Raw genomic sequence first — 23,922 nt, 5'->3', positions numbered from 1 at the left:
TTGATCAAAGCTGCATAATTTAAAGCATCTAGAGGCGGCTTTAAATTATTCACAGTATTTTTTTAAGTGATCTTGGTGTATAGCAGACAGCATTAATGTAATTAGCAGTCTTCTGTAAGTTCTACTAACTTTTGCATCCTTAAAAAGCTGGCGAATTTTCTGAGAGTCACGTTCTTTGCGTAACAGGAGCAAGAGAGACTGATTCTGACACCATGTTAGACACATCACACAAAAATGCCAGGCATCCAGGGCCATACGAAATGGCAGGCTAGAGCCGGCAGCCTCCGGGTCTCAGCCCGAATGCTGTTGAGTGGTGCCTAAGAGTTTTCTGATACCCTCAAAAGCCCCAAAAAGGAATCCTGCAATTAGTGCATCTAACTCCTCCTTTATTGCAGTCTTCTCTCCTATTGGTAAAAGATGTTCGCAGGCTCATGTAGGGATCCCACCCCTTTTGTGGGTTTTCATTCTGAAGCTATCCACAACTTTACACCTGAATGAATGCCAAGCCTCACTCAATATATAAGGGAAACCTTCAAGAGCTATTTCAGAGTTACCCAGAAGAAGCAGAAGAAAAAGATTTCATCCAGCTCTGTCAGACAGAGACTGAATTAACCATGTTTCTCACTGCCATTCACTTCTATAGCCTTCTCCTAGCTTGCATCTTCACGAAAAGCTACTTGGCTTTCAAGAACGATGCCACAGAGATACTTTATTCCCACGTTGTTAAGCCCGCTGCAGCGAGCCCAAGCAGCAATAGCACGTTGAATCAAGCCAGGAATGGAGGCAGGCACTACACCAGCACTGGATCCGACCGTAACAGTGAGTATCCTACCGGCGGCACTCCCACCACATCCCGCAGCCCCCTGCCCTCCGCCTGCAGGACCAGGGCGGGAGCCCCTCCCGGCCCGGCCGCTGCGGTACAGAACCCCCGGGGGCAGAGGTGCAGAGCCCCCGGGTACAGAGCCCCCCGGGTACGGAGCTCCCCGGGTGTAGAGCCCCCCGACAGCTGCGGTCACCAGCGCTCTTTGCCCACCTCCCGCTCCCCCCCGCTAGTGGGAACCAGCGCCGCGGGGAAGCCGGGGCAGGGGAAGATGCTGCTGGTTCCTGGCTGGGATCTGCTCCGCCGGGCGGCCCCCGGAGCAAGTCTCCCTCCCCCGTGCGATCCTGTAGGACCGGCTCTCTCGGGCAGGTTACTTCCTGAGGGAGGTTCATCTAGGAACGCCGGGTTTTATGGGCTATCCGTCAGGGAGGCAAGATAAAGGAAAAGGAGAGGCATTTCCAAAGCGGTGGATTTCCTAACAGCCTCCCACTGTAGGCAGGGGAGGTGTCTGGGCTTCTTTTCAAATGCAATAAAAAACTCTGAAATTTGTTCCCGCTGTTTAGTTTTACTTCCTGCTCTAGCACTTACCTGCTTAACACCTCCAGCAAAAGTAAACAAATCAGCTCGTAATTTACCTATGATCTCTGCTCTAACTTGCCTTTCTATATCTAGTCTTTTCCTGACGAGTTTTATGTATGTATGTCAGATATATGGGGATCTGGAAACCTGATGACTTATCTGTTCCCTCCCCTGCCCACTTCTTCAAAATGAAAAAAATCCAAAGAGACACACACACACACCAACCCACCCACAACGATTCGATAAAAATAGAGTCATCCCTGGAAAGGGAAGACAAAAAGTGACACCGATTCCTTTCAGCTTAGCCAGGTGTGTCAGCTTCTATGAATGCTAAGGGTTTAAAGGCACAGGAAACATCTCATCATTACGAGATTACTGGAACAGCCCAGTAGGTATTCATTGTCAATGAGCTGTCACTGGAAAAAAAACTGAGCCAGGAAAGACATAAAAATAGAAGGAGAGACAAAGTCAAACCTGTGACCAGCTGCTTCCAGGTACATTCCTGAGTGCAGCTGCAGGAAGGCAATCGAATCCTTTCTGCAAGGCAGAACAGCCCTGTAAGTAGAGCCTCTGAGCAGCCTGCAGATTTACAGTCTCTGTGACTGCCCATCCTCAGACATAGGGGAGAGACAGGGTGAAAGAATCTTAACTCAGTGTCTCTGTTCAGAACTTGCTTCCAAAAATCCAAGTAGAAACAGAAGCAGCCTGTAGCTGTGATATGTAGATGTACCTTCAAAGCCGTTTATGATTCACTCTAAAATGTTTCTAGTAATTAATTCTATTTTAAAGGCGTTAGTTAATTGCATTGTGTGTAGAATCTGCACCGTAATTGTCCTTCAGAAAGAGGGAGAGCATAGCCAGTAAAGATTGCTTATTAAAATTAAGCGTACTGTGGGCGTTTATTTCAAAGTGTAATTACTGAAATAAACAGTTGTGTTTATTGCAGAGTGCAGAGCTACACATACAGACGGGTACCAACATGCCTGTGTGAGAAGCTCTGCATGTTAATTCTATGTCAATTGCCGGAGAGAATTTGCAGGATCCTCTATGTTACATGTAATAGAAAGACTACTGCTGATACAAAGATAGTGCTACCCCAAGGGCAAAATGAAAACTCTGAAATCCTTACTGCTAATCACTCAAACCTTGTATACAGAACACCATTCCCTGGTAACTCAACCTGTTACCACTTTTGCAGTATCTGTATTCAGAGCAGCAGCACTCGTGGGGGACTCAGCCCAGTGTAACCATGGAATGAGAAGAAACAGACTATTTGAAATTCATTAAAGGCATATAAACAGTTTCCAAAGCACTATTTTCCCCCTTACTAATGATCCAACATAATTGTTGTAAACATCACAGGGCAGATTCCCCAGACTGAGAACAAGCAGGAAACATTTCTTCCCTTGGGGCATTTTTTCTCTTCTAAAAGGTATGTCCCTGAGAAGAAGGACAGAACAAAATTGCTTCTTCCACCACAACTGCTCAAGTGCATCTCATTATGATTTCTTTATGCTGTGGTAATACTCAGAGATTCCATCAGAGCTTGAGGCCCTCATGTTTGGGGACACAACAGCAAAGAGATGTCCTGTAAAGATTACAGCCTACTTTAACTGGTGCAAAACATAACTTGCTAATGTGAAAATGAATGGTTAAGGAAACCTCTCCATTCTGAATCTCAGTGTTTATTATTCTGTGCATTCTGCAGATCGTGTTCAAGTTGGCTGTCGGGAACTGAGATCCACCAAGTACATTTCAGATGGCCAGTGCACCAGCATCAATCCACTGAAGGAGCTGGTGTGTGCTGGTGAATGCCTCCCTTTGCCACTGCTTCCCAACTGGATTGGAGGAGGTTATGGAACCAAGTACTGGAGCAGGAGGAGCTCACAAGAGTGGAGATGTGTCAATGACAAAACTCGCACTCAGAGGATCCAGCTTCAGTGCCAGGATGGAAGTATAAGAACCTACAAAATAACTGTTGTCACAGCCTGCAAGTGCAAGAGATACACCAGGCAGCACAATGAGTCCAGCCACAATTTTGAAGGAACCTCTCAAGCAAAACCTATCCAGCATCACAAAGAGAGAAAAAGAGCCAGTAAATCCAGCAAACATAGTACAAGTTAGAAGTCATTCTCTCTCATCTCTCCTCCTGCCAAAACTGAACTCACCTGTAACCATTTGCTTTACCATTCTGACTGCTTAAAGACAAGTCTGCCATTGCTGTGGTCTCAACTGACACTACATGCTCATTGCTTTGACCAAAATCAAAAGGGGCATTCTCAGCATGTGGACCTTTTAGGTGATTTGCCAAATGCTCAAGATGGGTAATAACACGAGCCTTCCAAACCCACACTATGAACTTTTACATTTTCTCCAGCCATGGAGGCAGAGAAAATTTGCCATGAATATTCACTGAAGTCTATTTTGTAAAAAGATGCTTTGTTGTGTGCTTTCATGAGAACAGTTATTGAGTCTATTGCCTTCTATATAATGTTTCATGAGGTTCTGACAACAGCTTAAAGATACAACACCTAGTACCTGCTTTCAGATTAATTCTAAAAAAAAATGCCTTGCATGCTTACCTTTATCTCAGTATACCAAAAAAATATGCATGGCAGCAATCAAAAAGTAAAGCTGAACAAACTATTTATTTGTTGTTGTAATTATTTAATGAGCTTTTATGTGTGTTATTTTCCTCTGAAATGTTCCTATGTTTATAGCTTTTCTCATGTATCAAAGTATTTTCCTATGATCTGTGGCTGAATTAGAACATACATTTTGTAGATAATGTAAAATAGACATTTTAGCATTCTTGGTTTATATTGAACATTCATAAACCTAGGTGTTATTTTGAATTAGCTACACAAAACCTGTTTGTTTTTTTTTTTTTTATTATCCATTCTGTATTATTTTTGTTTAAAAGTGTGCAATCAAAAGACAGATATGATGACTTCCTTTCAAATTCATTGGTTTATTTTTTTTTACAAAAATAAACAGTGATAAGAAACTCCATTGTCTGGCTCAGTGTATGAAAAAGCACACATTTTACTAAGTCACAAAATTTAACCTTAAAAAGTTGGAGAACATTATCCAGTTAGAAAAAATGTCTATCAAATATACTTAACATTAAAAAAATCTTTTTGTGGGGTCTTTTTGGATCTATAAATCTTACATGGACAGATGGCGCTTATTAATGGCCCAAGCCAGGATCCTACTTAATAATTCTCAAGTTGTACAGTGCAGAAGTTGTGTATATTTGGGAAGTCTTACAAGCTTGTAAGACACCACAATTATTTTTTTTCTTTTCATGGGTAGCAATTAAGTCAAAGATTAAAGGTAAAAATAGCATGCAGTTTCATCTTTCCCATAGACCAAATAGAGTCCAGCACATTATACACATATTTTTATAGAATGTGTCAGGAAATACATAGTAAGCAATCTACTTTTCAACACATAGCCCTTGAATCACATGTTTGTAAACTTTCAAAAACACTGTAATACTATGGGCAAGATTTCATCGTGGGATTCTGCTGTTCTTAAATTACTAACTTTTACAACCCATTTGCAATTGAAGGAGAGATTACCCCTAGAAGAGGGTTATGAAAAGTCTGGCCTGATAAGGTCTCACACAAGCTTTCTTTGACCTCTTTATTTAATTCCATTTTGCACTTTAATCACAAAAGATTCATCATAAAGTTCTTGGCAGAGACCTTCTTTGGTCATTACTGTAGAAGGCTACTGCCTGACTTACTGAATCCTACATTTTATGGACACAATTAAATAATTTTTACTCAAAATTGCTTTCAAGAACTATCTTTAAAATCTTCTATGTGTAAGAAGGATATATACTTTTAAGATTTTTTTATTTAAAGGGATCTACATGGTGGTACAGTTAAAAAACATTGAATTAATTACTTAGTTGTTTCAAATTTAGTTTTTGATAATGAAAATATCAGATAGATGAGATTAGAAACCATTTATACTTAAATGATGAATAGATGATGAATAAAGGAGTTAGCAAGGAGAGAGGTGACAGGATGTTGCTCCTAGGCATCTCAGTACACTAGATTTTCAGATACCCTAAGTTTTTCTATTTTCACAGACAATAGTCTTATTCAATCTAATTTGTGAAGGAAAGTTTGTACCCAAATGCCAAATTTATATAAATTTTTAAATTGTTCTCCAGCTACTTCTTTATGATGATAAAGCACACAAGATTGAGATAGTGGACAAAAAAATGACTAAAATTATTTTCAAGGCCAATAGTCAATACAAATAAGTAAAGCTGCCCTGCCTGTTCTGTGATTGACTCCCAGAAATAAGAATGCTGAAGAAAAGCACACATCTTGCTCTTGACTTTTTTTCTTCAGCCAGAGAAGTTTTACTGTAGAAACAATATGCAGATTTAAGAAGAGGTTGCATGTAGCAATAGAGATCATAACTCCTATTTTGTCTTTTCATGGAGAACTACCCGAAGGAGACCCATTTGACACAATTCCATCAAGATGACTGCATGAATTTTTGCTGGACATGATATAGAAAGACCATGGTTCCCATCTCAAAGTCTGACACATATGAGGGAACATAAAGGAAGCCAGTAAGACTTTTGTCCATCAGCAGCAAGTTAACTTTGAAGTGCCACCTGATTTAGCTATGGTCTCTTCTTTGGCCATAACTTTGGCCTTTTGTGGGGAAGATCTGCAGGAGAAAGGTGTTACAAACATGTTATTCTTGAATTTTTTGAGTAACACTGGTACTCTTTGTGATTCCTTTCCTAGCTCTGGATGCCTCACTCAGGCCTATACAATCTGCCTTCTATTTCATTATATTACATGTGAGATCAAAGGGGCCTATCCAAGGATTCAGAAAAAAGGCATTATAGGAGTATATCCAACTTGTTTTTTCCACATGGGAAGTCTATTACTTGCAAAGTTGCAGTGGGTATATTCATAGTGGACAATCATGCCAAAGTTTCTCAAAGAGTCAATGAAATTAAAGTGAAATAATTTTAAATATGATACACATTCTTACATTTGTTTCAAAGTTAAAAAGGAAAGACAAACAAGATAGAATTTTCTGTTTTCACCTGGAATATCAAGACAAATAGATAGAAGAAATATGCAGATATTTTTCAAAGGTACAGTGTAGAGATAGATAATTTTTTTTTACACAAATCAGACCACGAAATAGTTTAGATTTATTACACTTAAATTATATACAAGCTGGTGTTTTCTATAATAGCCTATCATGTGGGCAGACCACTAAGTCCAGGGGCTTCTTAAAAACCATTTAAAACATCTTAAATAGAACACAATTTTTTAATTTCTCATACTTGCTTCTTTAGACAAATAAAAGTTAATCAATTAGAAAGAATTCATTAATCTGCCATCATTATTTCAATACTTTTGAGCTGATAAAAACTGTCCCCAGCTAAGGGGTAAATTGGAAATAAATTCCATTCCATAAATTTCCATTAATAAATGGAAATCAGTTTTCCTTGGACATCACTAGAAACAAACTTAGGCAGATGCTGACTGTTTTGACAGCATGGTAGTACTCAGGGGTCCCCTGTGTAGAGCCAGTGGTAGATAGCATGTGTCATTAGGACTATTAGCTGTGGAAGTCAGAAGGCCCTGACATTTGCAGCCTAGACTAGAAGGTCCTTAAGAAGTTAATTGATTCAGAATTTTGGTAATAGTAACTAATGGATTGCTCTCTCCTTTACCAGCAGCCTTGGAATGAAAGCCACCTAATGCAAGTTCAGTCATTTGAATAACACCCTTCAAAATAACTAACAGATTCCTGCTAGTAAATCACTGTAGTGCTCCTAACCTTGACCTTTATATCCTTCCTGAAGAAGTACAGCATTAATCAAGAAAGGACTATTCAACACATTCCACTGTGAAAGTCTTGTTGCTATAGTATTAACCTGGAGGTGTTCAGTGGAAAATTATAAGGAATCCTTAGTGTTGGAAGGTATCCTATTCTCATGATGCATTTCCTTTCCCGGAAGCCAGGCAAGGGCCTTTGATTTTAAGTTCATTGACATACATATAAACATGGCTCCAGGCTAAAACTGAAAATTCTCTAGAGATTTATGAGTTAAGCAGACATTCTGTCACTGGATTTGTTAATTTTCCCTGAACGTCGCCCCCTCAACAAAATGCCTGTCCATGCATCTTTCTGAAGATCATCCAGCTTTCCAGCTCACTCATCATATGAGTTATGTGGACTGACTCACTAGAAAGGAGGGATTTACAAGTGATACTGCCTACAACTGAGTTAAGACTCAAACATCTATCTTCCTCAGTACTTCCATGACAAGAAAATACTTTTTATTCTCAATTCATGCTCATTAAACTACACGTCATGAAAACAACTGGTCTCAACTAATTGCTGAGAAAAATCTCTACAAACACTGGACTGTAACTACATTTTGGGGAATGTGTTTTTTCTTAGCTCACTTTGGTTTGACGAAGTATCATAATGAATGAAGTAGTGTTACATTACCTAGATGGAGTTCAGGCCTTCTATACAACCACAAAGAAATATGCAAGATGTCTGAATAAAAATGAAAATCAAGACCTCTGACTTTCATAGGGCTGTTTGAGGAACTTGGTACTTTGTTAAGAAAAAAAATCAGCTCCCTAAAAAAGAGGGCTGAACCAGAATACACTGCAACAATATAGCTCTGTTTACTAAATCCCCAAGATAACTACTGTCAAAAAGTGTCCCTTGTAACCATGTATTTAAGTAAAAAAAAAATTAAATAAAAAAAAATTAAATAATCTAAAAATGTTTTGTTTAACACTGTGTCTATTGTCATAGTGCCTTGATGACCAAACTCTTGTCTTTCCAGTAGTTAGGTTGTTTGTCCCACAATTCTGTTTTGACAAAAACCAAACCAAACCAAAACAACAACAAAAAAAGCTGATGCATTAATCCATTTTTGAAGTGTTTGGTACTGAAGAAAACAATGTGTGTGAAAACACAAGTGCACTGGCACATGTAAGTGTCAAGAGAAACTTTTAAAGTTGGATGAGTGGGACTGCAGCAGTCAGAAAACCAGTAACAGGATACAGAGCATTTTTGGTTAAGTAGTTGGTTTGCATCCAGCTAGATTAGTATGTTGGAATATGGTTAACCCTTTTATTGTTTCCCAGTAGTATATGTTAAACAGGCTGACTCTGTATAATTTTTGGATGACAGATAGACACATTGCTGCAGTTGGGAAAAATCTCTAACCTTGATCTTTTAAAAACTGAAGAGGACCAAAGGACTGATACTTTCCAATCTGACATTTTCATGCTACAACTGGACAAGCCAGCAAAGGAGATAGAGAATCATAACAGGACTACTATCGTTTTTAGGAACTATCATTCTGCAGGTTTTTCTCACTATAATGCATCTGTTTAGAAAGAGAAAAAATATTCACAAACCTTTCCACAAGGCAAGCTGCATTTAAAACACTTCCTTTACAAACTGCCAAGAAGGTCAGAATATTACACTAATAATTCAAAAGATGGGGAGAAAAATGAATCAGCATCACATGCTGTTTTTTTTTAATGTACACCATACAGATACACAATGAAGGCAAAGTCCAGTTTTCGTGTTGGATACTATCTGATCTTAGCTTCTGTGATTTCAGTCCCTGATGGTATAGCTAGGACCAATCTTAATTTGTTAAATAAAAACTCACACTGATGGAATCCCTCTTGTATGAACTCCGGCAAACAGAGTTTGCTTCTCCATATATTCTTCAGACATGGGATTAATGAATAACATTCCTGGCATTCTAAGCATAAGGACCATTATTAATATGACAAGAGATGCAGTAGCAATACCTTCAGTGTAGTAATAAATAGTAAAGCTTGTGCTCCTATTCACTCCAAATATGCAAATTTATACTGGTGTTATTTGATTCTCTCTTTAAGTTTGGTGAATTTTCACATCACTTCACAAACATTCCATGGACATAACAGAGAATATGCTAATGCAATAAAACATGGCATGATAACATGCACACAACAAAGGCAAACCAAAGATTTATAGCAGTGAAAATCACAACTCTATTCCATACCTAACTTTTACTCTTAAGAGTTCTCTAATGTTTCACTGCATCATTCTGCATCACTGGCACCGTGGCTTGATGCCACAAATTTAACCAGTTCATAGACTATCTCTGCTTTGAATAGTTTTGGGAAAAGGAAACTATCCTTGGTCTTTTCTCATAGGTAGCTGTTTCTCCAGATAAACTGGATGTCTGTCGAAAAAGAATAAATTATTTTAAGTTTTCAAAAAATTATTGACATGATAGGAAACTATCCTAGCTCCTGGTGCTTGCTGTTGAGTCACAGTGACAATGGAAATAAATCTCCAGGATTTCTGCCCCTCATCTTTATCTTTGTTGTGGACACCATATAATGAACTCCGGTGGTAAAACATCCCAAAATACAGTTCCTAAATTCCAGCATAATAAATGGTGATGTTAAAGCTGATCAAATAGGCTTATCCAGACTTGGCATTACTTAACATCTGACCTATGTGCCTAGAACCTCCAAAGACCCTCCAGAACCAAATATTTAAGACCAGTCAGACATTTCTTATGAACATTTATGTGAGGGTTCCGCTTCACCCCCTACTTGCCAAAGCACAGCTCAAACCTGTAGAAGACCTTCTTCAAGTTTGTAACCTTTCTGAAAGGCACAAAAAACTCCTTCATAAAAAAAAGAGTCAGGGGCTCTTGCTCTCATTAATTATTTAAGTAGATGTTATGGAATTATTCTCTTATCTTTAAATTCTTTTACTTTGTGTACACAAAATACTCATTAGCTCTTGAACTAACCTCCCATACCCCAGAGAAACAGCCTGAAGGATTATTGTGTGCAGAATGGATAAACACTCTGGGAAGAATTTAACATTCTAGGGTGAAGCTTTAAAATGTATATCAAACATCAAATTAAATCTCTGTCATTTTTTTCACCAGCACTTGTAAAGAACATAAGAAAGATGCTTCCCCTGCATATCAACTATTCATAGACTCTAGGAGAAATTTATCTACCAGAACCACATGAAACAATTCCAAAGGTGTGACATAAGCACACGATATAACAGGTGAAACTCAACATGTTTTTCAACACTTACCAACAGTAACATGCAAGTATGAAAACACTCCATTGTACTCAGAGACCACATTTCCTTTACATTTGTAGCATTCATATTTTCTATTTATGCTTCAGCTAATAATCATTGAACACTTCTACCTCATTAACTAAAATTTACAGCTTGTTACATCATTTTGTCAAAAATCAAAACCACACATCAGAAATATTTTGCAGAACTGCATAAGAAGGCAATAGCACTTAGAATTCCCCCCAGGGATCTGATCTATAGGTGATTCTGTGCACACTGTAGATTAGACATGTAAGCACTCTTTGATATTTGATAGTCAGCTATTTACATCATTAAAGTTATGCATGTGCAGAACTCCCTTGCTGAATACATGCTGTTTTGATCTCAGTTCCACACGGTAATAGGAGCAAATCAATAGCTCAACATTTTATGTAAGTATTCCACACATCTATAACATCTTTCATCAAAGAATCTCAGAACAAGAAATAACTCTTTGCAACCATATCTGTAAAAATACAAACAAAAAATACGATAATATGAAATGAGATAAGATTTCCCCGTAGGTGTTAATTATGATTTGGAGGGAAAATAGTTTTGCCTTTTTTAACATTCCACTACCTATGATACTGCCTCAAGCTGTATGTTCCCTATGACATGATACTGACTTGGGAACCAATGTCACCACAGAGCAAATACTCTGAGGCAGCTGCTGTGCAACAGAAGTCTGAAACACTGAAGATGCAAGTCCGTCAAGAAAACTGCCACATAATTATTATATGCCCATGTAGGGAGGTTGGAACTAGATGACCTTCAAGATCCCTTCAAACCCAAACCATTCTACGATTCTATGAAATGTTCCTTGACATTGTGTTTCCCTCTAAAACACAATAGTGAACCTTGCTGCTGGTCAAGAAAAGTAAATTCATCTTCTTTTGCCTGCATTGAAACCAAAATGCTTAAAAATAAATTTGAAAAAGGGACTGACAATTTCTCAGTTCATTTATACCACATCTACAGAAGACTTAATTGCAATTTCTAATCAAGAAATTTTACATTTTTACACATTTCTTCACAAAAACCTTTCCGTATGCTTTCTGCCACTGCAATAACATGTTATTTGGAAACACCATTACAAGTTTCAGTCATAGAAATAGATGATTTTCTTTTCCCAGCTATTAAATTTTCAGGTGCATTTTACTTCTGCAATTTGATTCCAATTTGTACAGATGTTTTTTCTTCTGTAAAAAAAGAAAAAAAAAAACAAACAACCACCACTTCTCTTTTTAAACAAATGATTGGCATATTTACAGCATAATTGCAAACTACTACTGTGGTTTCAGATGTTATACTCCTGCACAGAAATGATGGATTAGCCTGCAGTATTCTTGCTTTGAGGCAAAAATGTTACCTCTGTTCCTCTTTATCCAGTTGAAAACTGTAAAACTGTTCTCCAAATATGTGAATTTACATTTTGCCCCATTTCAAATATTTATATGAGTGTGCATAGTAACCGAATTATGAGATTAATTCAATAAAAGTACAAGATGGAATGTAAATGAAACAAATTATGTATTCCCAAACTGCCACTGTGTTTCATTGCATGTTACTATCAACTATTAATAAGATGTAAAACTAAAAGTCTGAATACTTTTAACTCATGCTAAAACAAAGCATAAATTGAGAATATTAAATATGCTCTTCCTTCCACATCACTTTCTAAGAAAACAGAAAATAAAAAGAGAAATAGTAATAAAAAGCTCAGACCCCAAGAATCTATGCTGAAAGGCTTTTTGAAGAACTAAAAGGTGATACCAACACAAGAGTGTTGCAGAATGACCTGCCATGAAAATGTTTGCATAAAACTGCTACGAAAGAAAGTCAGAATAATGTAACCTATGATTGTAACCAAGGATTGTAACCTAATGTAACCAAGACATTGTGGATGCTGGAGGTGCCTACCTTATGAAGAAAAAAATCCTTTTGGGCATCTGATAATGAAGAAGTGATGCTGAATGGATGGGAATCTGCACAGAGGAGAAGAGTCAGGGCAAACTTGCAAGTCCTGAAAAGATACAACAGACAACTGTGTGTCATCAGTCAGGAATTAGATGCAGAGAACTACTTTACAAGAAAATAGGAGAAAAGAAACACGTAAACATAGTTTTCTGAGACACTGGATTTTTTTTAAAAATTCCACACAATTAACAGGTCTCAAGACAATGAGATCAACACTTGTTGGAAGGCAGTTCAACTTCTAAATAATGCTTTTGCTGGTGAAAATAGTCCTCATTTCGAAAGTTTTTCAGTGATCTTTATAGTTCATATTCTTTCCTCTTTTTTACGTGCCCTCTCCCCTCAATGTCCATGATAATACATTTGTTCCTTACAGAAGCTTTTGGAGACATTATCTAGAAGGCATATCTGTATGCTTTCATTTAAAATGCTTCCATTTAAAATGTTTTCCTTCATTTGTCATCAGCCCCCCTCATGTTTCACTGCATGGTACCAGCTGATGTGATTTCTGTTCATTGTCTTAACTGCCAGGACATCTCTGCATGTGAAGTGCCTATGTTCTCCACTGTACCGTCCAATTTTTCCAGGACTTTCCTACTACTGCAGATAGCAACAGTATCTGTGAACTCACCAGTTCACTCTTACACTTATGATGTCTCTGTGGTCCCCTACGATCATTTGACCCCAGTCCACAGCTGGCACTGGAAAAGCAGCCCTGCTGGCACATAAACTTCTTCATAGAATCATAGAATCATAGAATTGGCTGGGTTGGAAGGGACCTCAGAGATCATCGAGTCCAACCCTTGAACCACCGTTGCGGTTGCTAGACCATGGCACTGAGTGCCACATCCAGTCTCTTTTTAAATATCTCCAGGGATGGAGAATCCACCACTTCAGTGGGCAGCCCATTCCAATGACGGATCACTCTTTCCGTAAAGAAATTCTTTCTAATATCTAACCTAAACTTCCCCTGGCACAACTTAAGTCCATGCCCTCTTGTCTTGTTGAAAGTCGTTTGGTAAAAGAGCCCAACCCCCACCTGGCTACACCCTCCTTTCAGGTAGTTGTAGAGAGCGATGAGGTCTCCCCTGAGCCGCCTCTTCTTTAGGCTGAACAACCCCAGTTCTCTCAGCCTCTCCTCGTAGGGTCTATGCTCGAGTCCCTTCACCAGCCTGGTTGCCCTCCTTTGGACCTGCTCCAGGACCTCGATATCCTTCCTGAACTGGGGGGCCCAGAACTGGACACAGTACTCAAGGTGTGGCCTCACGAGGGCTGAGTACAGGGGCAGAATCACTTCCTTGGACCTGCTGGCAATGCTGTTCCAGATACAGGCCAGGATGCCATTGGCTTTCTTGGCCACCTGGGCACACTGCTGGCTCATGTTCAGCTTCTTGTCGATCCAGACTCCCAGGTCCTTTTCTGCCTGGCTGCTCTCCAGCCACTCTGTCCCCAGCCTGTAGCGCTGCATGGGGTTGTTGTGGCCAAAGTGCAGGACCCGGCACTTGGCCGTGTTAAACCTCATCCCGTTGGAATCAGCCCAACTCTCCAGTCTGTCCAGGTCCCTCTGCAGAGCCCTCCTGCCTTCTAGTTGATCAACACTCCCCCCCAGCTTAGTGTCGTCTGCGAATTTGCTGATGATGGACTCAATCCCCTCATCTAAATCATCAATGAAGATGTTGAACAGAACTGGGCCCAACACTGATCCCTGGGGGACACCACTAGTGACCGGCCGCCAACTGGATGCAGCCCCGTTCAGCACCACTCTCTGGGCCTGGCCCTCCAGCCAGTTCCTAACCCAGCACAGGGTGCTCCTGTCCAAGCTGCGGGCTGACAGTTTTTTCAGGAGGATGCTGTGGGAGACGGTGTCAAAGGCTTTGCTGAAGTCTAGGTAGACCACATCCCATGCTGCTGTTTCAGTCAGACCTACTTTTCAGAGAAGTCTCCATAAATGCTCTACTTAGGTTCCTTTTAAGACAAAGAGAAATGTGTTTGAGAAGTTGGCTTCTCAAAGATACAAATAATTGATAAAAAAAATACTGCAGACTTTAAAAGCCTCTGGTCTTTTTCAGAACAGTCTGCATGTAAGACACTGATTTTTTTTTCCCTAAAAAAAAAAAAAAAATGCCTGAGGACAATGTTAGGGCCCTGAGTGTATGCAACTTACAGAAATTTAGTTGCTGAGCTAAGGAGTTTAGCTTGCCAAGTCCAAAGGCAGCTCTTCCACTAATAAAAGCTGTTAAGAAAAACACTTCAGGCAAAGGCCTGAGCCTCCTTTCCTCCTTTTCCCTTGGGAGCTACTTTAAGCAGAGCCTTTAATGCTGGCCCCTTGTATGCGCACCTGGCCTGGTGCTTCCCTGATCGGCACACACTGGTTCAGCTTCCTGGCATGCTCTGGGACCTGCTGCCCCACTGAGATCTTGCTGGGTGATTCCCAGGCTGTGCCTGACTCCCAGGGCCCGATCCTGATTGACTCTTGCATAGCATTCTGGCTCTTTTTGGCGAGGCTGTTTTTTTCCTTGCCTCGGTACTGTGCTCCACTCCAGGCTTCCCATCCCCTTTGGTGTGCGTGGCTGCTGCTGCTGCTCCCCAATAAGCAGCCAGAATCTCTCAACACTTCTTTCAGATCTGCAAGGCTATCTTTACAGCAAGATGTCCAAAACTTTCAGATGAAGGCTGTGTAGCAGCAGTATTTAAATACATTCAGCTTAGGGTGAAACCAGACGGGTCAACCCGAGACTCACGTTGCTAATTAGAAACAGTGATTGGATACCATGCCCCCTTCTCCCCAGACAGTGCCTCCTCTGTCACCAAAGGGATATCAGCCCTGGCGATTTTCTGATCAACCTGTTTCACCTACTGCCCTCAGCAGCACCCTAAGAAGGGCTAGAACACCCCAGCTTCTCCCTGTGAGTTGGCTACTGCTGTTTCTACCGCTTCCTTCTAGGATTACGGGCAACACACACCAGAATTTGGCAGACGTCCCCAGACAGCCTGCGGAGCAGCAGTTCCCTCACACCCAGAGCTCGCATGAAAAGCAATGGCCGCAGCACGACCAGCCTTCTCCTCGGCTCCAAACACGAGCTCTTTAATGCCTCAAGGACCGAGGCCACCCCTCCCGGGGCAGGGATCCCCCAGCACCCGGCGGCCCTCACCACCCCTCAGTCACCCCTCTTCCCGGCCCGGCGCAGGTGGGAGCCGCCCGGCCCGGCCCGGCCCGGCCGCGCATGCGCTGTGAGGAGTCAGCCCCACTCCTGGCATTCATTTAAAGGGCCAATGGCGGGTATCCCCCGCTGGGTGTTCGCTGTCTCCCTACCGGGGTGCCCCAGGCGGGTGGGAGCTCCCTTCTCTCCCGCCCCCGCCGGGGTTTAGGCGCATGCCGGGGGTTTGCCCAGCCGCGCCTGGGCCCGCACCCTTCTGCGGGGCTTCGCGTAGCGGGCGGGTAGGGCCTGGTCCCCGCTGGGGGCAGGCGAGGGAGCGGGCGGGCGGGCGCTGGATTCTTTGGATTGCGGACATCGCGGGCAATTAAAACACGCGGGCGGGCGGTTGCGCAGACTAGGCCGCGTTGCTATCGCTGGGGGTGGGAGCGGAGCAGCTTCGGCGCCCGGCGCAGATGGAGCCCAGCAGCGGGAGCCGAGACGCCAGGCCTGCCGCAGTGCCTGCCGCGGTGCCGGTGGCGGCTGTGCTGCCGGCGGGCGGCAGCGGGGAGCGTCTGGGTGGCGCCACCCCCAAGCAGTTCTGCGCCGTGCAAGGGAGGCCGCTCATCAGCTACACGGTGCAGGCGATGGAGAGGTAACGAGGCCGACGCCGCTCGGCTCCGCGTCTTGCGGGCCTTCCCTTCCGATTCCCGCCGCCAGAGGCCTTGCCACCGGCTTTTGCCGGCCCTTGCCGTGCCTCCAGTCCCCAGAAATCCGCTGGCAGCCTCCCGACACTCTCGCCTCAGGCCCTGAGCGATGCCGGCAAGACCGCCCTCAGAGGGCTTGGTTTTGCCTTTGGGTGGGATCTTACTCACTCTCTAGGCAGTTAAGACGTGCAAGAAGTGACAGGGTGGCTGGGGACACGCAGGCTTGGTGCAGAGCAGGGGTGCGCTGAGGTGTCACTGAGCTTAGCTGGGGAGAGGGACAGACAAGAGCTGCGTGCTCTGCCCTGACCCAGCCTGGCTCTGTCACCGCCATCACGGGCTGCTCTCCTCTCCTCCCAGCCCTACCCATCTCTTGAAGCTGTGTCATTTAACATTGCTGCTGCAAGTCTGTTTCACCCTCGATGCTCCAGGGTTTCTGTAGCTGCGGTGGCTGGATTGGTGAGCCAAAAGCCTAATGCAGGTGTGGAGTCAAGCATAATACTGGACAGAGATCTATCTAGTCTGCCATAGTCCATGGCTATGGTCGTGATAGCGTTCAGAGGCCTTGAGAAGAGATCGACTGTCCATAATGGAATGAACACAGTAGTCTATAGCACTGCATTGTGCTTCATTATAGACCATAGTGGAATGGACTCTCTCAGCTGGAAGGTTAAAATGCTGCTTTGGCTATGTTTAAGGTAGAGTTACAGCACTAGAAGCTGATAGGTCACCTAGCGTGGGGCTGCATCTGTAACTGTTTACACTGGGGCAAAGAATTAAAGTAATGGGATACCTTAGCAGTCAGGTATTTCCCTTCCATAAGACTATTAAATTCTAGGCATGTGGATGACATTTAATGTATTATTATCAAATGTTAACATAATGTAAGGCTTGTATTTAGTCTCACCTGAAAAGCTGCAGGTAGGAGTGGAGCATCAAATGTATTCTGGATGTTTTGCAGTAACTTGTAGAAAACCAAGCCTTTCAGAAAGAATAAATGGGATGAGTGGAGGGTGGTGAAAAGAAATTGCCAATATCTCCAAAAGTTCTTAACTCATGGAACCTTGTACTACATCAAAATTGGGACTCTTTTCCATTCCCACACAGACAGGCTTACCTCAGGCCACTTGTTACTTTATGAAAGAAATAATGCTTGTTTTCTTTATTTAATTTTCAACATCAGCCAGTCAAAAAGCTGAACATACCAGTAAGTTAACCTCCAAACCAAAGCTTGTCATAGCTGTGATTTCTGCCAAAATGTCATGGGAATCTACAGAGAAGAATAATACTCTCACTCTATGTTGGAGACCTGGAAAAGAGAACAGAGCAAGGTTTGGGAAGGAAACTATATTCAAAGCAATATAGAACATTATTCATTAAATAAAACCTTTCATTTTTACTGCCGGTAACCTCTGGGAAAATAACAGTTCTTGGAGCAACAGTATTACATTTATGTCCTAAAGCTGCAAAAAATTAGAAGGCTGAATTCTGTTTGTATAGCCCAGCCAGGCATGTGCTCCCATGTTGATTGTTGAAAGTAACCTAGTGCTTTTGCTTAACTTCAGGAGTGCATTAACTGATGCCAGTGCTTTCACAGGCAGAGTTTTCTGCCATCTCTGTAGTGAATTGGAGTGTTGGTTGGAATGTATGTGTCTGGGGGGTTGGGAACAGATGTACTCTGAGGCTCGTAATGGCTTTAATTTTCATCTTTTACTTCTGACTCCAAAACTGCAAAGGAGGTACCTTGTTCTTACTTCATGTGAATGTATGGAGCTCTGCAGTTCATCACATAATCTGTCAGCCAGGGGTGGAAGATTTTCTGTCTTCAGTGTGGTACTGTCTTCTGATGTCTATTTGCTTGTTGTAGTTGACTGAATCATTGACTCTATTGAACTGTTATCTCAGATAAGGCTTCTTTAAACTGGAAAAAATGTAGCAACATAGACAAACACATGAGCAAATCAAGAACTTGCAGATGCTTTGCCTCTGTTCCTTTTAGGAGTCAGGAAAAAGATTTTTACACTGTTCAGCTGAAAGTGAGAAATTCAAATAATGAAAATACTGATGAGGAAAAACTGGCAGAGAAGAAGAGCAGGCATGAATGAATAAATCAGTGGTGCATCCTGTTGCAAAGGATGACAGCATGCAGAATGTTGGCCTACCAATAATCAAAGTGCCCTTAAGAAGAGAAGGTGAGAACAAACAGGGTGAGGGGCAAGTTGTTGTTTTTTTGGGTTTTGTTTTTTTTTTTTTTTTTTTTTTTTTGCCAGTTGAATGATGCTGTTAGGAAGATCAGGTCCCACCTCAGCTGTGAAATTAACGTGTGCAAGAGAATTTAAATGTCTGTCCTTCTGATTGCATGCATTTCTGCTTTTGTTAACTATGCAAGGCTTCTGCATGAAGTTCAAAACAACTAGAATGGCATTCCTCCTTTTTGCTTCTCAACAAATGAGTAGCATTCTCCCTTAGTTTTAAAATTTTGGGGAGGTGTATATTTGTTTAGAATACAACTTTTCCAGTTCCTTTTTTGAGATGGGGAGTTATTTCTTCTTTCATATTTTATTAAAACTATAGAGAGGAAAACAGACAAAGGTAAAACATTGTGGGGCAAATAAGCTCCTGCTGTTCTTGCTTTGCACATATTTTAAACAGTTGTTGAAAGTACAGTGGCAAGTTATGAAAGAGGAAAGCAGAGTTAACATGTTTACTGGCAGAATAATATTTTTCCATGAAGCTTTCAGACAGCTTTGTTTACTTTGTTTACTGTAGTATCTTAAAACAGGTGGCCGGATACCAGAAAACTATCACCTGAGGCAAGCTTCCAAAGAATCTTCTCTTTGGAAGCATCTTGTGTAGTTTATTTGCCAAGTATTTTTCCCCTTTGGCTGATGTTCACTGGCTCTACAGGTCACACAATTCCATTTTAATTAAATTTATCTATCATGATAGGTTTTTTTTGTCCAGTTATCATGAGGTTATTCTTGAATTTGCTTATGAGCTAAATATTAGCTCATAATTGTCCAGTTGTTTTATAGAGGTATCCTTGTTATCTTGACTGACTAATAAGGAACATTTTCTTTCAGGAAAAAATGGATGGCTTCCGTACATGAGATGCTCAAAACTTTCTTAATGTACCCGTGAAACTTTTCAGACTTAAAAGCTCCTTGCTTTTCTTTTTTTTTTTTTTTTTTTTTTTTTACTGTTAAAGTTACATAAGTATTAATGTATTTTTTCATATACTGGTAAAGTCATAGCAAAGCTTTTATGCAGCAAAAGGAAGTTTATTCTTGCATTCTGCAATGCATTTTGTTATTGATAGTTCTTTTTCTCATTTGATGTTTAAATTATATTAACATAAGCATTATAATGGTTCATCTTGTACTTCTGATGAGTTCCTGTGGTAATGGAAGATCATATCTACACTGTTTTAGCCACCTCAGCTCTGACTGCCTGGTTTGAGCTTTGTTTTGCTCACACAGCTGCTGATTTCTTCAGGTTTCAGGTTTAACAGAAACGAGTTGCAAGAACCTGAGTGTGAGTATTTAAGCCTTATGTCAGGTATCCTACCCAGCACTGCTTAGTATGTCAATGAAGTTTAGTAGAGGGTTAAACAGTGAAGTATGTTAGTAGAAGGTTAAACCTCAGTCACATTTGTACCTGAGCATGCCATTTAGGTAGCAGTCTCAGAGCATAGCTCATGGCTTATTTTTTTACCTGTGAAATCTGTGTTGCAAAGTCATGTAATAGTTCAGTCTGTTGCTGAGCTGATGAGCTCCTGTACTTTGAGTTCTAGGTCAGCTAATATAAATGCACCTACTTTTGCTTGAAATTTAATGAAGCAATACTGTTTTCTTTTAGGCAGCTGGTCTTCCTGTAGATGATGATGATAAGGGCAGTGCAAGACAAATGATCCTCTCTACCTCTTTGTATTCCTTCTACTGATACAGCAATCCACCCAAAGCAGTTATAAAGAGATGATAACTGAGGTTTATGCTTTTATTTCACTCTATCAGACCTGATTTTCCACTTTAGAAGTGGAAGCCTATTACATGGAAGCACAAAAGCTCTGTATTTCGTGCTTGTTAAAGTACCTTGGTGTATGGAATTCTGATCTCTTGCATGCCTTATGCTGATTCTTTCTGAAACTTGCCTTATCTTGATCTAATACTACAGTTACAAAGTGAAAAGAGTGTTAATTATTTTCAAAGTGGTTTTGAGCAGTCCCTGAACTCATTGTTTTACTATGAAATCTTTCTGAATATCGAGAGTGGCAAATAGAGGAAAAAACCCAACTATTTACTGCCAGATTGAGTGTATGCTGATATCTTTTGACTTTATTAAATCACTTTGCAGCAATTTCATAAGCAGATCTTTAAAAGAGGAAGCACCTGTGTGATGCTCAGTTCTCATTCATGAGGATTTGTAGCATACTTTACTGAATTTGTACTTAATATATGTTCTGTAAATTGGTTTTGATGGTACGTGTTAGGCTTCAAAGTCTAAGCTGTTCTTGGATCTAGTCAATCTTTATACTCTTCTGTGAACAGGTTACATCTCTAAATTCCAGCTCCAATTATAGAACGTTAGTCCAGAATGAGTTTGAGGACATACTCCAGTTTATAAATGTGTTTATCCAGACACAGGGTGGAGCTGTGACTGCATCCTGTCATTTTTTGGTGTATTGTACCACTGGAAGTCTTGAGCCATTATATTCCCCTGCCCTGTACAGAGATTTATTGTAGGCTGGCCAGTACTTCTGTTCTCTTCCATTCTTCTCAGAAGGTGCTGTGTAGTATCCACCTGCTTCTCAATCTCTTTAATTTGACTCCAGAATGGGAAATGTGAGTGCTTTTAGACAGTCACTAGTAATTGTGCAGCCTGTTCACTGTTTTTGGGAATTATGGAAAGCTATGGTCTTTCTGCAAATATTTATTGCAGAGTTCTTATTCTTGTTTAGTGTGAAATAGCTCTTGAATTTTGTATTAATTAAATCATTGACTCAATATTCAAAAGAAGAACTGGGATGAATCTGGTTATTTTCCCCTAGTTCTGAGTTGAAGTCATGCAGAGGTGCTAAGTTTTGTGGATAAATATAAGACTATGCCAGAACCCATTTGAGCGATCTGAAAACCTTTTGATGAACCTGTGGTGAGTGACAACTTGAAATTAAACGGGAAATGATATGGCTTCAGAGTTCACATTTGTACAACTTCAATACTTGAGAAAATCCTGAGAATATGTTGGTTTGGCTGTATTTTCTGCCTTTGTTAATAAAATGAGCATAAGAACAAACATTTTTCTTTTGAAGAATTCTAATTGCATTTCCATTTATTTTATTTTTAATAGTTATTTTCAAATTAATGGAAACAATTTTCCATGGAGTTGTATTAATTACAAAAAAACCAAAAAGCAACCAGCCCCAAAACCTACAGAAGGTGGAAGATGCTTTGTTGTTTCACATAGTTTTGGAGATTAGTTTTTATGACAGATGACTTTGCTTTTGGAGTAAGGATAGATCCTAGACCTGCTGTTATTGCAGAAACCAATAGCTTGAGCTTGTGTATTGCTGAACTGTAAATGTCTTACTCTTATTTTTCTAACTGGAAGTATTTAGAATGTTAGTCCCTCTTGTGAATGCAAAATTAGGTTCAATAGCTTTAATAGTTTTAGTTGTTAGAACATACCATACCTGTTTCCCTTCCTAGTTGGATGTGTAGGCTACAAGAGTAATTTTACCACAGTTAATAATAGTTTTTGTAATTATTGCTCATCTGATAAGTTTCTTGTCTGTCATGCTAAATACACCTCCTGTCATCCATAGAGACACAGAAAGGAAAAAAAACCAACCAATTTTAAATCCCTTTTTATGTTCTCTAGATGTCCTTGAGGAAATAAGACACTTTAATAGCTGGATTTAAATTATGGTATTTCCATTGTTTTTAAGTACAGTATGCCACATATGACTCTGATTTGTACTTCTAGGTCCTTTGACCCAACTATGACATCAGCCTAACTTCACTTATGACTGGTTTTAATCTTGTGGGTTGGAGGTCATTCTCCCTCCACACCACTCCTTAATGTCAGAGCTAGGCTGATACCAAGAGTAGAAGCTTGAAGTGTTTTTTATGTAATTTTCCCTAGTATAGCTGTGTTCTTACATTTTTATACCTTCCTAGAGCAGAAACTTCTGTATGTAGATAGACTTTTTTTTTTTTCCAAATTCTCAGTATAATATTTCCTGTCAGTGCTGAAGTTTCATTAGCAATCTGTCAGCTACTCTCATGCCTGTCTTGATTGTGATCTTTATTTCAGAGATTTTCTTATTCAGTTGTACACAGTGTCATGCACAGTAGAAGAACATGGAGTATTCCAGGTCCCAGTATTTACCATATTATTGGAGACTGACTGTAGAGAAAGCTAAAATAACAGAGTGTAGCTGATTGGCTTAGATGTTTAAAGGTAGGAATGAAGCTGGAGTGAGAAATGTTCTGAGTGGTTATGAGAAAATGTTTTTTGTGGTTTTTCCCCTCTGCAAACTGGTTGTTTGCAGGCCCAAAGCAAGTCCCTTTCCAGAATTCCAGTTACTTTGGGTGACATCCATGACTCTGTGGAGATCTTCTCATGTAGCTCTCCCTTTGGTGCTGGAGTACTAATACATTCCCAAAACCATTGACCTTGAGTATATTGAGAGATACTTTAGCCATCTTGAATATATTTTGGTGTGAATTTCTTTGTTTCAGGGAGATATCTGTACTTTAGTTTAGCCACTCATGTCTGCTTTCTCTATTTTTCTGTTGTTTCTTTTAGGGTAGGCTGGATATCCAACATTATTGTGGTGGTCTCTCCTGAAAATACTGAAAAAATGAAGTCTATAATTGAAAAATATGGTCACAAAAGAGTTACAATAGTAAAAGGTGGAAGAACTCGTCACCGGTCAATTTTCAATGGACTGAAAGTGTTTGCAGAGAATCAATTTTCTAATCATCTGCTCCAGAAACCAGAAGTAGTGATTATCCATGATGCTGTGAGGCCATTTGTTGAAGAAGATATTATTTCAAAAGTGGTTATGGCTGCTAAAGAACATGGGGTATGTACTATACAGCAGTGCAACTCTGCAGTGTTCTTTTTGCTGTACACTGTACAATTGCGACTGACAAATGAGGATTTTTCTAGCAATTGTTTTAATGTGTTGAGCTGTTTTTTTTGGTAGTACAGATTCAGAATCACCTATGCAGAGAGGTCAGATGGGAGAGGGGAGATATTTTAAAATGCTGTAGGCATTATTTGCTATTGGAAATAGTTATTTCCATAGATACTATCAATAAAAGATTGAATAACAGCAATTTGTTAATTGGAACACAGATTACATAATGATAATTTACCTTTTTTCCATGCAGAATTCTCATCTAATGCTAGAGTGGTTCAGTTAGAGATTACTAATAATAGCCAGACAGAGTACTTCATTGGTTGACTTGCCAACTCTGTAATTTTTTTTTTTTTGTCTCAAGCTTATATGCAAATCCTGAATAAGTGGCAAGAG

At 40.4% G+C, this 23,922-nt stretch overlaps 2 protein-coding genes across 2 annotated transcripts in view; both read left to right on the top strand.

Annotated features, from left to right (window-relative positions):
• Nucleotides 1–507: 507 nt before the first annotated feature.
• On the top strand, nucleotides 508–4,392 carry SOSTDC1 (sclerostin domain containing 1). The gene is made up of 2 exons (XM_008494186.2): nucleotides 508–819; nucleotides 3,108–4,392. Exons 1-2 carry the CDS (start codon nucleotides 615–617, stop codon nucleotides 3,521–3,523), a joined length of 621 nt encoding a protein of 206 aa, XP_008492408.2. The 5' UTR covers nucleotides 508–614; the 3' UTR covers nucleotides 3,524–4,392.
• Nucleotides 4,393–16,147: 11,755 nt separating this feature from the next.
• CRPPA (CDP-L-ribitol pyrophosphorylase A) overlaps nucleotides 16,148–23,922 on the top strand; it is a 101,445-nt gene continuing 93,670 nt past the window's right edge. The window contains exons 1-2 of the mRNA XM_030446289.1: nucleotides 16,148–16,333; nucleotides 23,190–23,469. Coding sequence (XP_030302149.1) covers nucleotides 16,155–16,333; nucleotides 23,190–23,469 — 459 coding nt within the window. The 5' untranslated portion in view covers nucleotides 16,148–16,154. The remainder of the gene's footprint in view (nucleotides 16,334–23,189; nucleotides 23,470–23,922) is intronic.

The sequence above is a fragment of the Calypte anna genome, chromosome 2 (assembly GCF_003957555.1).
Source record: "Calypte anna isolate BGI_N300 chromosome 2, bCalAnn1_v1.p, whole genome shotgun sequence".
NCBI classification, from domain to species: Eukaryota; Metazoa; Chordata; class Aves; order Apodiformes; family Trochilidae; genus Calypte; species Calypte anna.
The sequence above is the reverse complement of the archived record's forward strand: the minus strand, read 5'-3'. Positions and strand labels throughout refer to the sequence as shown.

Bases quoted from the DNA above. Each gene is read 5' to 3' on its own strand.
- SOSTDC1 (XM_008494186.2), top strand. From the start codon at position 615: ATGTTTCTCACTGCCATTCACTTCTATAGCCTTCTCCTAGCTTGCATC. The intron at 820-3,107 runs GTGAGTATCCTA...TGCATTCTGCAG, and splicing joins CACTGGATCCGACCGTAACA to ATCGTGTTCAAGTTGGCTGT.